This window comes from Phascolarctos cinereus, unplaced genomic scaffold (genome assembly GCF_003287225.1).
Source record: "Phascolarctos cinereus isolate Bilbo 61053 unplaced genomic scaffold, phaCin_HiC Scaffold_2;HRSCAF=192, whole genome shotgun sequence".
Lineage (NCBI taxonomy): Eukaryota > Metazoa > Chordata > Mammalia > Diprotodontia > Phascolarctidae > Phascolarctos > Phascolarctos cinereus.
In genome coordinates, this window is record NW_027555625.1 from 361,752,099 (window position 1) to 361,769,120 (window position 17,022).

The 17,022-nt window shown below is 39.1% G+C and overlaps 1 protein-coding gene across 1 annotated transcript in view; it reads right to left on the reverse strand.

Moving 5' to 3' along the window:
* Positions 1 to 17,022, reverse strand: part of CYP46A1 (cytochrome P450 family 46 subfamily A member 1) — a 49,455-nt gene that overhangs the window by 2,078 nt on the left and 30,355 nt on the right. Inside the window, exons 9-13 of the mRNA XM_021007358.2 lie at positions 15,961 to 16,020; positions 13,457 to 13,529; positions 8,366 to 8,450; positions 6,504 to 6,614; positions 4,899 to 4,987 (exon numbers count right to left, since the gene is read on the reverse strand). Coding sequence (XP_020863017.1) covers positions 4,899 to 4,987; positions 6,504 to 6,614; positions 8,366 to 8,450; positions 13,457 to 13,529; positions 15,961 to 16,020 — 418 coding nt within the window. The remainder of the gene's footprint in view (positions 1 to 4,898; positions 4,988 to 6,503; positions 6,615 to 8,365; positions 8,451 to 13,456; positions 13,530 to 15,960; positions 16,021 to 17,022) is intronic.

Below are 17,022 nucleotides of genomic sequence, written 5' to 3' on the forward strand. Positions count from 1 at the left end.
AAAACGTGAATTGTACAAAAGCCCAACAAGAATTCCTGAAAGAGCTCAAAAAGGATCTTAAAAATCAAATAACAGTGGTAGAGGAAAAACTGGGTGAAGAAATGAAAGCAAAGGAAGAAAACTATGAAAAGAGAAGTGATAGCTTAATAAAAGAGGCACATAAAATACTGAACAAAATAATGCCTTAAAAAACAGAGTTGGCCAAATGGAAAAGAGGTATAAAAATTCACTGATGAAAATAATTTTCCTCTAAGTCCTGCTTTGGCTACATCCCACAAATTTTGGGATGCTGTCTCATTTGTCATTTTCTTTAATGAAATTATTGATTGTTTCTATAATTTGTTCTTTGACCCACTCATTCATTAGGATTAGATTATTTAGTTTCCAATTAGCTTTTAATCTATGCTTCCATGACTCTTAAAAGAGTGTATTTAATATTTCTGGTTTTCTGTATTTGTTTATGAGGTTGTTATACTTTAATAAATGGTTGGTATCTGTGAAGGCACTACATATAGATGAAAAAAAAATTCTCCTTTCTATTTCCATTCCATTTTCTCCAGAGGTTTATCATATCTAAATTTTCTAAAATTCTATTCATCTCATTCACTTCTTTCTTGTTTATTTTATAGTTAGACTTATCTAGCTCTGAGAGGGTAAACTGAGGTCCCCCACTAGTATACTTTTGCTCTCTATTTCCTCTTGTAATTCATTTAACTTTTCATTTAAGAATTTGGATGCTATGCCATTTGGTGCATATATGCTCAGTACTGATATTACTTGTCTATAGTTCTTTTTAGCAAGATGTAATTTTCCTGCTTATCCCTTTTAATTAGGTATATTTTTGCTTTTGCTTTGTCTGAGATCATGATTGCTATCCCTATCTTTTTTACTTCAGCTGAAACATAATGGATTCTGCTCTGGTCTCTTATTTTAACTCTGTGTGTGTCTCTCTGTTTCAAATGTGTTTCTTATCAACAATATATTGTTAAATTCTGATTTCTAATCCATTCTGCTATCTGCTTTTACTGTATGGGTGAGTTTATTCCATTCCCATTCATAGTTATGATTACTAACTGTGTATTTCCTTCCATCCTATTTTCTGCTATTTATCCTTCTCTCTATCTTTTCCCTCTTCTAAAATCTGTTTTGCTTCTGACCAATCTCTTCTTTTACCTGCCCTCTTTTTCAATCACACACCCTTCCCCGACTTCTCTCATCCCTTTCCCCATGCTACTTCTCTGTTGGGTAAAATAAATTTCTATTAACAACTGAATATGTGTGTATATGTGTGTGTGTGTGTATATATATATATATATATATATATATATATATATATATATATATATATATATATATATATGGTTTTTTCCCCTTTTTTTGAACCAGTTTAGATGTGAGTGAGGTTCAAGCATTTCTGCCTACCCCTGCCATTTTCTTCTCCACTGTAAAAGCTCTTCCTTGTATACCTCTTTTATATGAGATAATTTTCTCCATTCCTCCTCTCTTTCCCCCCCTTCTCCCAGAGCATCTTTCTTTCTCACCTATTCATTTTTTTACATCATCTCAATATAATTGACTCACTCCCACACCTTCTTTCTATGTAGAATCCATCTAACTGCCCTAATAATGATAAAATTCTTAGAAGACACATGTATTATCTTCCTATATAGAAAGACACACAGTTTAAACTTATTGAGTCCATTATGATTTCTCTTTTATGTTTATCTTTTTATGCTTCCTTGAGTCTTGTATTTGAAAGTCAAATTTTCTATTCAGCTCTGATCTTTTCATCAAGAATGCTTGAAAGTTCTGTATTTCATTACTCTTTTTCTTTGAAGGATTATACTTACTTTTGCTAGGTAGGTTAGCAAATCAACTAGAGAATCAACTAAAAAATTAGTTGAAACAATTATCAACTTCAGCAAAGTTGCAGGTTTTCAAATAAACCCACATAAATCATCAGCATTTCTATAATTACCAAAAAAGTTTAGTCGAAAGAGATAGAAAGAGAAATTCCATTTAAAATAACTGCAGACAATATAAAAGCCCTGGGAGTCTATCTTTTGCACAAACAAAACTGCAACCCAAATTAGAAGGAAACAGGAAACTGGGTAAAAATTTTTGCAATATGTTTCTCTGATAAAGGTCTCATTTCTCAAATATATAGGGAACTGGGCCAAATGTATAAAAATAAGAGTCATTCCCCAAGTGATAAATGGCCAAAGCAGTTTTCAGACGAAGAAATCAAAGCTATCGATAGTCACATAAAAAAGGCTCTAAATCACTACTTATCAGAGAAATGCGAATTAAAACAACTGGGAGAAGCCACCTCACACCTATCAGATTGGTGAATATGATACACAAATGACAAATATTGGAGAGGATGTGGAAAAATTGGGATGCTAACATACTGTTAATGGAGTTGTGAATTAGTTCAATCATTCTGGAGAATGATTTGAAATTACACCTGAAGGGCTATAAAACTGCATACCCTTAGACCCAGCACTACTACTACTACTAGGCCTGTATCCCAAAGAGATCAAAGAAAAGGAGAAAGAACTTATTAGTAGAAAAATATTTATAGCAGCTCTTTTTGTGGTGGCAAAGAATTAGAAAGGGGATGTCCATCAATTGGGGAATGGCTGAACAAGTAGTGGTATATGATTGTGATGGTACACTGTTATAAGAAATGATGAGCAGGATGGTTTTGAAAAACCTGGGAAGATTTATATGAACTCAGAAGAACCAGTAGAACATCGTACACAGAAATAGAAATACTGTAAAGATGATCAATTAGGAAAGACTTAGCTACTCTGATCAAGACAATGATCTAAGACAATTACATAGGATCCACGATGAAAAATGCTATCCACCTCCAAAGGGAGAATGGATGAACTCTGAATGCAGATTGAAGCTCACTTTTTTTTAAACTTTCTTTATTTTTATTGTTTTATTTTGTCTGTGTTTTCTTTTGCAACATGGCTAACATGAAAATATGTTTGGCATGACCTCACATGTATAATCAAAATCAAAGTACTTACCTTCTCAAAGAGGGGGGAGGGACTGACAAGAGAGAGAGAATTAGAAACTTAAAAAAAATCTTAAATGATTGTTAATTTTTTTACATGTAATTGGGAAATATTTAACAAAATAAATAAAAATAAATTTGTAAAAGTTACAAGTGACCTAATTATTGTTAAATATCAATCAATCAATAAATATTTATTAAGTGTCTACTATGTGCAGGACACTGTTAAATACAAAGGATGCAAAAAGGGCAAAAGACAGTGCCTGCCCTCAAGAAGCCTACAATTTAATGTTATAATTAATAAATACAATAAATTTTCCTCAATCTTTATCCTTCTTGATTTTTCTGCAGTATTTGTCACTACTAACCAAACTTTCTTCCTAGATACTCTTTTCTTTGGGTTTTCATAATATTGATCTTTCTTAGTTCTCCCTCTGTTTGCTGTTCCTTTTCAGTTTCCCTCTCTGGATCATCATCCATAGGTACCCTAAGTGTGGGTACAACCCAGGGCTCTAACCTAGACCCACTTTTCCCCTATGTATTTATGGAAATGTATGTATGTACATATGTGGGTATGTGTATATGCTCTCTCTTGTGACCTAATCAGCCTCCAAGGGTTATATTATCATCTCTTTTTCTTATGATTCCCACATCTCTATATTTCACCTCTAGCCTCACTCCTGAGTTCTAGCCCACATTATGAACTACTTATTAAACATTTCCAACTATATGTCTGGATGTAGACATCTTAAATTCAACTTATCCAAAACAAAGCTCATTATTTTTTCCCCAAACCAACCCCTATTGTTCTAGTCACCTGGAAACTTCAGTTCAAAACCTCGGTGTCATTTGTGACTTCTCACACTCTTTCACTTCCCACAATCAACCAATTGCCAAGTCTTCCCAATTGTACCTTCACAACATCTCTTACATCTGTCCTCTTTTCTAATACATTCAGACCCTCATCATCTCTTATATGGACTATTAAAATAGCCTCCTAATTGGTGTCCTTGCCTCAAGTCTCTCCCCTAATACATCCTAACATACCCGTCAAATCAATATTCCTAGATAAGTCTAACCATGTCACTCTTATGCTCAGTAAACTCCAGTGATTCCCTATTACTTCTAGGACTACACACGTACTTTTCTGTTCAGTATTTAAAGCCCCTCACACAAATGTGGTAAACCTAAGAATTTTTGTAGGCATTGGTGAAGTCAGGAGAAAAAGAAAAACTAAATATTTTGGAGAGAGGAAGAGAGAGAGAGAGAGAGAGAGAGAGAGAGAGAGAGAGAGAGAGAGAGAGAGATTGAGAGAATGAATTATCACAGGGACAAATTCTAGGAGGATATGGGAAGGCATAAGATAGAGGGCATGGGCAGGGGTTTGTGTCTTGGCATGGAAAAAAGCCATATCATTCTTTGAGACTGGAGCAAAGGAAGGGAGGAATAGGTTGAGGTCTTTCTTTTCATTCCCTCTTTTCTTTTCCTTTCTATTTATTTTCTCATTCTACCCCCTACCTCCCACCAAAAAAATAAGAAAAAGAAAAAGAAAGCTTCATAGAAGAAGGGACACTTCAGCTGAGCAGACGAAGACAGGAGAGGACCTCATTATAGAAGTGAAGAGAATGTGGAGGGGTCAGGACAAGATGGAAGGATGGAGAGTAATACATTTTGTCTGAACATGGAGTGCATTGAGGGAGATAAGACTAGAAAGGGAAATATACCCCTCTGAAACCCAATTACAATGGCTTTCCAAGTCGCACAAAAATTTGCTTTGTATCATGTCCAATCACTATTAGGTAAGAGCCATATGAAATTATTCATTCTTTCAAAAGGATTTCTTTTTTGAATGATTTTAAAATGTACTTACTGGAAAGCTTCAGGACTGAACCGGTCTGGATTAAAAGTCAAGGGATCTTCAAAGTATTTCTCCATCCTGCCCATTATATAGGTACTGAACTGTTGACAAAGCAAGCAGTCTCTGTCATTTCTTGTCACAGAAACCCACAGCCCAGTTACAATGAAATCACCATTTGAACAAAAACTTCCCCCAGGTGGACCCCGGCATTGTCAAAAGATAAGCCAAATCTTAAACGGGGTCTGATGTCTCTCTCTGAACAAAAATCTCTTTAGGCATTGGGAAACATGGGTTAATGTCTTTAAGAGGAGTTAGAAAGCCATTAGCTAGAACTTGGAAATCCATTCATTATCCAAAGCTTCCCTCTCTAGCAAGGACTTCTTGTTGTTTAGTCATGTCTGGGGTTTTCTTGGCAAAGCCACTGGAGTGGTAGGCCATTTCCTTCTCCAGATCATTTTTTCAAATGAAGAAATGGAGGCAAGCAGGGTTAAGTGACTTGTCCAGGGTCACACAGTAAGTGTCTGAGTCTGGATTTGAACTCAGGTCTTCCTGACTCCAAGCCTGGCACTGTATCCACTGTGCCACCTAGCTGCCCAGCGAAGACCTACTTTGGAATAATTTTAGCAAGTGTGTGGCTCCAAAGGGTTTACAGAGCACCCCATTTCCTAGCTTCTAGTCACACTGACTGAAAGTTATTCCAGCTGACATTCATTACTTCAGGTTAAGGCTCAATAGATTGATCAATAATAGAACAATCATAGAACCATAGAATGTCAAAGCTGAAAGGGGCTTTAGAATCACTGAATGAATGTCAGAAGTAGAAGGAATCTTGGAGGTCATTGTGGTTTAGTGGAAAGAGTTCTGGGTCTGGGTTCAAATCCCTCCCCTGACACATACTACCCATATGATTTTGGACAAGGTGCTTAATCTTCCTTTTCCTCAGTTCTAAGGTCCCTTCCAGCTCTAAATCTATGATTTTGGGTCCTAGGCAGATAGGGGCAGGCAGGATTGAGTGCACTGGTCCCTTGAGGGTGAGGCAAGGTCACTAAAGGAGTACTGACAGCCAATGTGGTATATGAGAGGTAATGCCATGGAAACAGTATTAATCTAGAAGTCAATATCCTAGCCCTGCTTTTTCCATTACTTAACCTTGAATGGGTTATTTCTCTTCTCTTGGCCTCAGTTTCCTTATCTGTAAAATGAAAAAACTGAACCAGATATTCTCCAAGTTTCCTTTAAGCTCAGATATTCTATGTTCTAGAATTGTAGGGTCTCTTCCCCCTCTGACTGTTCTTTGGTAAGTGCCATATAAATGTGAGACAGTGAGGTGAGAAGGCATAGAAAATCAATTTGACTTTCTCCTCACCACTCCAAGTTCACCCTGGTCACAGTGGTATCTGATCTGTATATTATTTTTCAAAGGTGAGCCTTGGAGAAGTGCAGAGCCCCAATGAGACTCCCATTTCCCAAGGAAGCATCAGGACCCAGGACTTAAGAGGGAGGGGCCAGCACTTTGGAAATTTGATACCTTCTTTCCCTTTCATCACTACCACTGACCCAAATTTTCGCCATTGTCAAGCTTACCCTGACAGCCAGTTATGAAAAAAAAAGACGTACAAGTAATGAGGTGCATCCTGGAATGAGAATGCCATCAACCACAGTGTCCTTCTCCAGCTTCCGTGTGGTTCCTAAGGCAGGAGGATATAACCTGAGAATTTCTTTGAGAACCTAGAGAAATACATCAGGAGGGCAATTAGTCCTGTATCCAGAAAAATACAAAAAGGAAACAAATCATGTAATTTTGAGCCTCTTTTCTCTCAACGTTCATATCAAAGCAGTTGCCAAGTCCTGTCTTTTGTACTTCTATAACCTCTTTCTTATATAGCATGCTGCACTTGGAGTCAGGAAGTCCTGTGTTTGAATCCTGACCCATACACTTACTTACTGTATGATATTGGATAGGACATTGAATCTCTCTGGGTCTCCATTTCTTCACTTGTAAAATAAAGAAATTGAACTTACTGATCTTACAGTTCCCTTTTAGGTCTAAATTTATTGTCCTATGATCCTCTTCTCTAATGCCATTGGACATCAGTCTAGCAGTCTAATTATTCCCATCTAAACAATTTTAACAGCCTCCTAATCAGCCCATCCTGCTTCCATCCTCTGCCTCTTCCAAATCATTCATCACACACTGCCAGTCTCATCTTCCTTATTTATGAAAATAGTTTCAGACTTGCCCATTGTTAGCAAATGTAAGAGATATATTTTCATGGTATTTTATTGTCATTTTTGTTCAGTAGTTTTAGTCACATCCAACTCTTCATGACCCCATTTGGGGTTTTCTTGGCAAAGATATTGAAGTGGTTTGCCATTTCCTTCTCCAGCTCCTTTTACAGATAAGGAAACTAAGGCAAACAGGGTTAAACTGACTTGCGGGGTCATACAGCCAGCAAGTGTCTGAGGCTATATTTGAACTCAGGGAGATGAGTCTTCCTGACTCCAGGCCCAACATTCTATGCACTATGATGACACCTACCTGCCACGTCATGTGTCATAATGTTACAAGCTATCAGTTTTTGTGTCATCCCCTCCTACTAGACTATATGATCCATAAGGACAGGACTCACTCCATGTTATCATATAGTTAAGAGATCTGGCTCAAGTAAGGACACTTGTCTCAAATCTTGGCAAACAAATGACTAGTTTTATGACTAATTCCATAGGACTGCAGATTTAGAGATGGGATCTTTTAGTTCATTTAGTCCACTTAGGTCAAATTCCTAATTTTACAGAGAAGGAAGCTGAAGCTTGAAAAGATTAATTGACTTGCCCAGGGTCATACAGATAATGAGTCTCTCCCCCTGCCACCCTCCCCTCTTCCTAACTCCCCTATTACTGTCAAGGGTACCACCATTCCCCAGCCATCCAGGCTTGAAACCAAGATGTCATGTTCAACTCCCCATTCTCTCTCAACCCACAGATCCAATCACCTGCCAAATGCTATTGATTCTACCTTCAGAACTTCTCTCGCAAGTCACAATGTCCTTTTTCTCCTGATGCTGCCACCACCCTGGTACAGGCCCTTCTCACTTCACACCTGGACTATTTTAAAAGTCTTTTTAGTAGGTCTCCGCCTCAACTTTCTCCCTACTCTAGTCTATCCTCCCTTCAGCTGTCAAATTAATCTTCCAAAAGTGCAGGATTGATCATGTCACCTTCCTATTAAAAAAAAAATTCCATGACTTCCAATTCCCTCTGGAATCAAAAATAAAATCCTCTGTTTGGCTTTTATAGCCCTTCAGATTCCGGACTCTTCTACCTTTCCATTCTTCTTCCTTCTAGCACACTTGGAAAAGGCAAGAATGCTCTCATCAGCTAAGGTCTCAAATCAAGGCAGAAGCCCCTTACATTCCAGCTCTACTGCTGAGCCAGAAGTACAACACCTGTTTTTTGCATCTCCGTGTAGGTTTCTGTACCTGTGAGAGGTACTGCAACTTTCCAAGGTCTTGGTATTCAATGATTTTTTTGGAACCAATAACTTCATTCACCTCAGCACGAAGCCTATTGGAAAAATCAAAAAGGAAGGATAAGAAACTGTTCTCCTAGAAGAAGTTTTTCCACATTCAGTTAGATTCTGATACTACCAAGGAGGCTAGAGATGGGGTTTCCTGTTCGAGATGTGCAGGGCCTGGTGGCCTCTGGGGTCCTGCCCTTCTTGGAGATTCTCTAAATCTGCTTGTCATAAGATGTGGCATTCAGTCCTCTGACTATCCTGTTCACTCCTCCTCTGGTGAGGAGACTCAAATCCTCATCTTAAAGGGTGATTAGAGGAGCTGGAGATGTTTAGCCTGAAAAGAATGATCTGCCATGATAGTGTCAGAGTAGGAAAAAAGAGGAGAAAGAGATATATCAGGAAAAGTGGGTGATGAAAAATACAAAAAACACCAAGAAAAAATTTTAAATGATCTTTAAAGATGCCTTGATTAAAAAAAAAGGGAAAAGGATCTATATGTACAAAGATATTTCTAACGGCTCTTTTTGGGGATGGCAAAGAAGTGGAAATTAAGGGGATACCCTTCAAGTGGGGAATGGCTGAACAAGGTGTGGTATATGATTGTAATGGAATACTATAGTGCTATAAGAAATGATGAGCAGGATGCTTCCAGAAAACTTGAAAGGATTTACATGAACTGATGCAAAGTAAAGTGAGCAGAAACAGGAGAACGTCATCCACAATGACAGCAATATTGTACGATGAACAGCTGTGAATGACTTATTCTCATCAATACAATGATCCAAGACAATTTCAATCCACAAAAAATGCTATCCACCTCCAGAGAAAAAGCTGATGGAGTCTGAATTCAGATCAAAGCATAATATTTTTCATGTTCTTTATTTTTTGTGGAGGTTTTTTTGGTCTGTGTTTTCTTCTACAATGTGACTAATATGGAAATATGTTTTGCATGATTGCATATGTATAACCTATATCAAATTGTTTACCATCTCCGAGATAGAGAGGGAGGGAGAGAACTTCAAACTTAAAAAATTTAAAAAACGGATACTAAAAATTATTTTTATATGCAATTGGGAAAAATAATATATTATTTTTAAAATTTCTTGATAGAAATAACTATGGATAATTTTGTTAAATTATCAATCAATCAAGATGTGAAATGGGGAGATAGAGGCTTGCTCAAGATATTTACTTCTGTCATGGAGGATATTCTGTGCAGAATCCATCCCGATCAGTCAATCAATGCATTTATGTGCCACATGCTATGCTAAGTGGCAGCCAGATGGCTCGGTGGATAGAGCAGCCCTGGCCAAGTCACTTAACCTCTGTTTGCCTTGGAGGCAGCTAGGTGGCTCAGTGGATAAGGCACTGGGCCTAGAGTCAGGAAGATCTGAGTTCAAATCCAGCCTCAGACACGTACAAGCTGAGTGACCCTAGCCAAGTTAATCAACCTCTATTTGCCTTAATCCACTGGAGAAGGAAATGGCAAACCATTGCAGTATCTTTGCTGAGAAAACCCCATGTACAGTATTGGTGTGCTATGGTCCACAGGGTGATGAAGAGTTGGACAGGACTGAACAACAACAACTGTATTATGAGCTAAAGTGCAAAGAAAAAAAGCAAAGTAGTCATTGCCCTCAAGAAGCTTACACTCTAACGAGGGACATAACCTATACATAGGTAGGTATACATACAAGGCATATACAAATTAAATAAAAGATAAACTTTGGATGGGAAGGCAATAGCAGTTGGGAAGAAAGGAAAGAAGGAAACAAGCATTTATTTAGTGCCTACTATTTGACAGGAGGGCAGCTAGGCGGCGCAGTGAATAGAGCACTGGGCTTGGAACCAGAAGGACTTATCTTCAGGAGTTCAAATCTGGCCTCAGACACTTACTAGCCATGTGACCCTGGGCAAGTCATTTGACCCTATTTGCCTCAGTTCCTCATTTATAAAATGATCTGGAAAAGGAAATGGCAAGCCACTTCAGTATCTGTGCCAAAAAACAAACAAACAAAACAAAACACACACACACACACACACACACACACACAAATGGGGTCACGGAAAGTTAGACACAACTGAAAAATAACAACAACAATGTGCCAGGAACTGTGCTAAGTGATTTACAAATATTACCTTATGGTATGATCCCAACAACCCTGGAAGAGAGGTGCTATGATTATCCTCATTTTACAGGTGAGGAAATTGAGAAGTTGTCTCACTTGTCCAGGCTAGGACACAGCTAGGAAGAAGGGTCAGAACCTGGATGGACTTACATCTACCTGACTCTAGGCCCAGCACGGTATCCACTGTGCCACCTCGCTGCCCAGAGAGACCAGGAAGGGCCTCCGGCAGGGGCTGAGCTGAGTCTTGAAGGAAATCAGGTATTTCAGAAGGGTAAGGTGAGGGGGTCAGTCAGTGCAAAGACATAAAGAGAGGAATGGAGCACCATGTGTGAAGAGGGGAAAAAGGAGGACCCGTAGTGAGACTACAGAGACCGTGGAGGGGAGTAACAAGTAAGAAGACTGGAAAGGTAGGGCCGGGCCACGCTGTGAAAGTTTTAAATGCCAGAGAAGTTTTCATTTGATCTTAGACATACTCATGAGTCATCCAAGCTCCCTGAGTTAAGGAGTGACACAGTCAGAACTTTGCTCTAAAAAAAATCATTTCGTGGTGGCCTCACTACAGATTAAGTCATATGTGTGTCACAGGGATTTTTTTTTAGATTGTTTGTTTCCTTAAGTTAGGGGATTGGAGGTGGGAAAGAGAGAATGTAGATCTGAAAAGAAGATAACATGTAATTTAAAAAAGAAAAATCACCTTGGCAGCTGAGTGGAGCGCTCAATGGAAAGACGAGAGACAAGGCAGAAATACCAAAGAAGAAGCTATTAACAACTGCCCAGGTGATGAGTGCCTGGACCAGTGTGGTGGTGCAAGAGACAAGAAGGGGGTGGGGCAGCTAGGTGGCATACTGGATAGAGCTCCAGTCTTGGAGTCAGGAGGACATGAGTTCAAATCCGACCTCAGACACTTGACACTTAGTAGCTGTGTGACCCTGGGCAAGTCACTTAACTCTGATTGCCTCACACACACAAAAAAAAGGTGGGGGTGAATCTGAGTGATGACGTGGGGGTAAAAATGAAAGAATCTGGTAGGGCATGAGAAGTCAAAGATAATACTAAGCTTTTAAACCTGAGTCATTGGATGACTGTTGGAAAGAAATAGGGAAGTTTTGAAGAGAAGTGAGTTTAGGCCATGTTTGAAATGCCTATGAGATCTCCAATGCATCTAACTTTAACAGATACTACTGAAAGACAGTCTACTGGGTCTAGAACTGAAAAGGAGGAGAAGAGTAGACTGAATTGGATTTGGGAAAGCATATACACTTGAATAATTTCTAGCTGCTCTTTAACCCCCAAATCTATCTTTTATTTTGAATGTTCTGCCAGTGATGCTTATTAGCTGAGTCAGGGAAACGCTCTCTGAAGAGCCAAAATTGTGGGTAACCTAAAGGTGATTGTGAAATGTATGGTGGGGGCAAGTGGGCTATATAGCATGTTACCAATGATGCTTGGGCACAAGAGGTGGGAGAAAATACGTCACATAGGACAGGTATCATAGTATAAGGAAATGCACCAGTCATTTAGGGAGAGCAAGAAATAATAGATGAAAGTCTGAGTACTGCATTAATACTCAAAGAATGTTAAATTATCTAGAGGAAGATCCCTAGCATGCTGACTAGATCCTTTAGGGAAGACTTTTGGGAGAACATGAACTGGAACTGCATAGAATAAGAAGGTATGCACATCTTTGTAATCTGCACCATTAAAGGGAGGACCCCACATTGATGAAGTCTTGAATATATTAAGGAACTAACGTGTAAGTTATATGGAAGAGGAAGTGGACATGTCACAGGGGGAAGAAGCAGGACCAGTGGAGTGGAGGTGAGGGGAGAGAATGGGGAGATTTACAAGGAAGCAGATTTCAGCTCCACATATGAGAAAACTTCCTAGTAATCAAAGCTATCTAAAAATGGAAAGGGCTGTGTTGGGAAGTAGAAATTGTAAGATCATAGATTTAGAGCTGCAAGAGTCCTAAGAGGCTATCTAGCCTAATGTTCTCATTAGAAACTGAGGCTGAGAGAGGTTAAATGCCCAAGATCATAAAGAGTAAGCCTCAGAAAATAGGTTTTGAACCCAGGTGGCAAAAAAGGGTGGCTTCCTTGTTACCAGTGATTACCTGCCACGACCCTCTCTCCCAATCCCCTACCCCATTCCAACCCCCACAAACAGTTCAAGCTATCCATAACTTTTCCCAGTTATTTGGTGGTCTCTCCCTTGTTCAAAACTGATGCTGCCTCAGTGAGTTCAAAATCATGTGACCTTGTGCACAGACCACTTCTGTGGGCACTTGGTCTAGTTCAGTCGTTCTTCCATATTCATTTTCTTATGTGCCATTTTCACTCTCTTGTCAAGCACTGTTGTTGTTCAGTTGTTTCAGTCATGCCAGACTCTTCATGACCTTATTTGGGGTTTTCTTGGCAAAGATACTAGAATAGTTTGCCATTTCATTCTCTAGCTTATTTTACAGGTGAGGAAATTGAAGCACACAGAGTGAAGTGATTTGCCCAGGGTCACACAGGTAGTAAGTGTCTGAGGCTGGATTTGAACTCAGGTACTCCTGATTCCAGGCCTGCCACTCTATATACTATGCCACTTAGATGCCCCCATCAAGAGCTGCTCAGGGAATAGCTAGGTGGTACAGTGGATAGAGCACTGGCCCTGGAGTCAGAAGGACCTGAGTTCAAATCTGACCTCAGACACAGGATTCTAGCTGTGTGACCCTGGGCAAGTCACTTAACCCCAATTGCCTCACCAAAAAAAAAAAAGCTGCTAATATCAACAGCTCAACAAATTAGAGGAATCATAGAGTCCATACTTCATATATATCATATAACACAGAATCTTTGCCTAGGAATTCCTGAGCAATAAATTAATATCCTAGGTAGATAATGCTCAAGAGATACTAAACTTAAATGCCAATGACTCACCGTTCTACTATTCTGGGATGTCGTTGCAGTTCCATTAATGCAAGTAACACCTGATTAGAAGTACTTTCGAATCCTGTGACAACAACAACAAAAACGGTGAAATTAATAAGAAATAGGTAGCATTTATATAGTGCCTCATGGTTTGCAAAGCACCTTACAAATATTGTCTCCTTTGATCCTCACAACAACCCTGGGAGGTAGACGCTATTATTATCATTGCTGTGTTACAGATCAGGAAACTGAGGCTGAGAGCAGTTAAGTGACTTGCCCAGGGTAACACAGGGAGTAAGTGTTCATGGTGGGACTTGATTCAGGACTTCCTGACTTGAAATGCAGTACTCCATCCGCTGTACCACCCAGCTGCCCAATATCTCCCACATTTGTTGAGGTATCAAAGTCACTGACACATACCAGTAAGCACTGTGAGTGCAAGCACTAGGTCCAAATTACCTACCAAAGTAGCTCCCTCATCCCCCCACCACAAAGCAGGCATCTAATAAATTCTTGTTGAATGAATGAAATGAATTTTAGAGCTAAACAAATCTTATCACTGAATGTGGAATACTACAGCTTGAAGTGCATTTAGATCGCAAAACCATAGACTGTCAGGACAAGAAAGACCCCTAGAATCACCAAATCATGTAATGCTAGAGCTGGAATTGTCCTAGCATCATAGAGCCACAGAATGTTCAATTTGGGAGAGAGCTGAGAGGTCAACTCATCCAAAATCCTCACTTGCCTGACGACCGACCTCCCTTGGCTCCTCGAAGTCCCAACTAAAATGCACCTTCTGCAGGAAGCCTTCCCCAACCCTCTTAATTTCTGTGCCCTTCCCCTAGCAACTATTTCTTCTTTAATCTTCATATAGCTTGCTTTGTAATGTATTTGTTTGCATGTTGTCTTCCCCATCAAATTGTAAGCTCTTTGAGGGTAGGGACTGTCTTTTGCCTCTATTTGTATTCCTTTGCACTCAGCACAGTGCCTGACACATAGTAGGTGTTTAATAAATGTTTACTGAGGGGCAGTTAGGTGGCGCAGGAATTCAGGAGGACCTGAGTTCAAATCGACCTCAGACACATAACACTAGCTGTGTGACCCTGGACAAGTCACTTAATCCCATTGCCTAGCCCCCTCAAAAAAAATTTTAGAAGTTAAGTTATCAATGTTTATTGATTGATTGATTTCACAGAGGAAACTGAGGCCCAGAGAAAAGAAATGAGTCACATAAGAACACATAAGTAATCATAGCTGAGCCCCAAGACTAGAGCCTAGATCTCCTGACAGGTGGTGCACTGCTCATCCATTCAACAAATAATTATTGAGTCAGGCTCTGTGATGCTGGGCTCATCACTTCACCTTACTTTTCCTCATATTTGAAACAAGGGATTTAAACTAATCACCAAGGTCCTTTCCAGCCCTAAATCTCATGAATCTATGAAATCTATGAACTACAATATGGTAGAGACAGCTTGGTGTTGTGGATCAGCACTGGATTCACAATTGGAGGACCTGAGTTCAGTTTGCTACCTTGTTAGTTACTGGTGGTGCAGCCATGAGCAAGTCATTTAACCTGAGCCTCAGTATCCACATCAGTAAAATAGGAATGATGAAGCGCCCACTATTTAATCGCCTAAGTTCATCATGCAATTTAAATGAGATCATGTATATAAAATATTACATAAATCACAAAGCACTAGATAATCATGAGATTGCATAACTACTATGATGATTAGAGTGTCATGACCCTGAAAGCTTGTTTATATTATTAATTTGATTCTTAGACAGCGTAAGTCTCATCGTTAGTTCAGCCTCTGTCTTAATCACCAAAAATTCCTGATAGATGGAACCTAACTTAGGAGGGCTCACTTTATTAGAAAAGTAACGTGGAAAGTCATTCATTGCTATTATAGCCTAATATATAGTAGGAAGTATTGGGCTGAGTCAGGACACCTACATTTGAATCTCTGCTCTGACAATAACTTGCTATGAAGCCTAGGATGAATCATTTCCCCTTCTCCGGTCCACAGTTTCCTCATCTTGAAAATGAGGAGGATTATCTAGAGGCACAGTAAACTCATCATTTGGCCAGATGTTGTTAGTGTTCAATTTCCCAGCTACAAGTGTCATGTGACCAAGTGTAAATCCAGTTATGTTACACTGGGCTAGAAGATTAGATCCTATTTGGTTTCTGCCATTTGTAATTCTTGGCCCAAGATGCTTTCCTGATCCAACGTTGATTGATTGGTCTAGGATTCAAAGGTCCATTCTAGCTCTTTACATTTTAGGGCTCTTCATTCTAAGGCCTTTTTTAGCATTCACATTTATGTGAAAATGATATGCAAACTAGAAAACAGGGGCTCACACTAGCCCTGCCTGAAGTTGGCCTTTAGTAACCCAATTCTTATAGAGGTAAAGAGAAAAATTCCCCTAGAGGGTCAGAGACTAAAATGACAAGGTTTTCTTTATTTTTTTAAATTGCCTCAAGCCATTAAGGGATTACAAACCAGCAATGAGAAAAGTGACAAAATTATCCATCAGAAACTCATCATTTATCCCTTCTTCAGCTGCAAAAGACAAGGGAAAGACAATATGACATTAATATCATCATTGCTTAAACCAGGAGAACAATTTATATAATAATAACATTATACAGAAAAACAACTTTAAAAGACTTGAGAACTCTGATCAATGCAATGACCAGCCATGATTCCAAAGGACTGATGCATGCCACCCACCTCATGACATGGATTTAAGATGGAGAATTAGACATGCGTTTTAGTTTATGGTTAATATAAGAATTTGCTTTGTTTGACTATTCATATTCCTCATGAGAGTCTAATTTTGGGGGGGGGATGTTCAATGGGAGGGAGAGAAAAGAAATGATTGTTAATTAAGAAAATAAAATTAAATTTTAGCAAAAATCATTGTTGTTTGACACATTCAAATAATTACATATTCATGGTTCATGACACTGCCTCTGTCTAAAACGCCCTTTCCCATCTCTCTGCTTATTGATATTCTACTTATCCTTCAAAGGCAAGGTTCAATGCCACTTCAATCATGAAGCTTCCTTAAATCTCACCTCCCAATTAGAAGTATTCTCTCCCTTCTTGGAAATTCTATAGCAATTTGCTCACCCCTTTTTTTTTATTCATTTATCTACCTGAAAATTTTAAGGATCTGTGATTTCTTTGATATGGATAACCTCTTCACCAATGAAGATTGCAATCTCCTATACCTTAGTAAGTGGTCTGAGAACTGCTATGGCTGGAAGATTCATCACCAAACTAGTGACGAACCTTTCTCAACCTCTTCCTCCTCTTCCTCCTCTTCCTCTCTGAAGGAGAGGAAAGAAAGAAGTGAGGGAGATGGTAAAAGCAGGCATTTGCCTGCAATGGCATTGTAAGTGAGTTTGCAGAATACAGGGAAATGATTCACCTACAGGGAGACCAGCACAAAAACTTGTTTCATGTCTTCATTGAGAATGGACAGGTAAGAACAAGCAGCTAAAGGTTCATGAATTTCAATTGTTTGTAGATCATTGAAGAAAAGTGAAGATTTCCTTG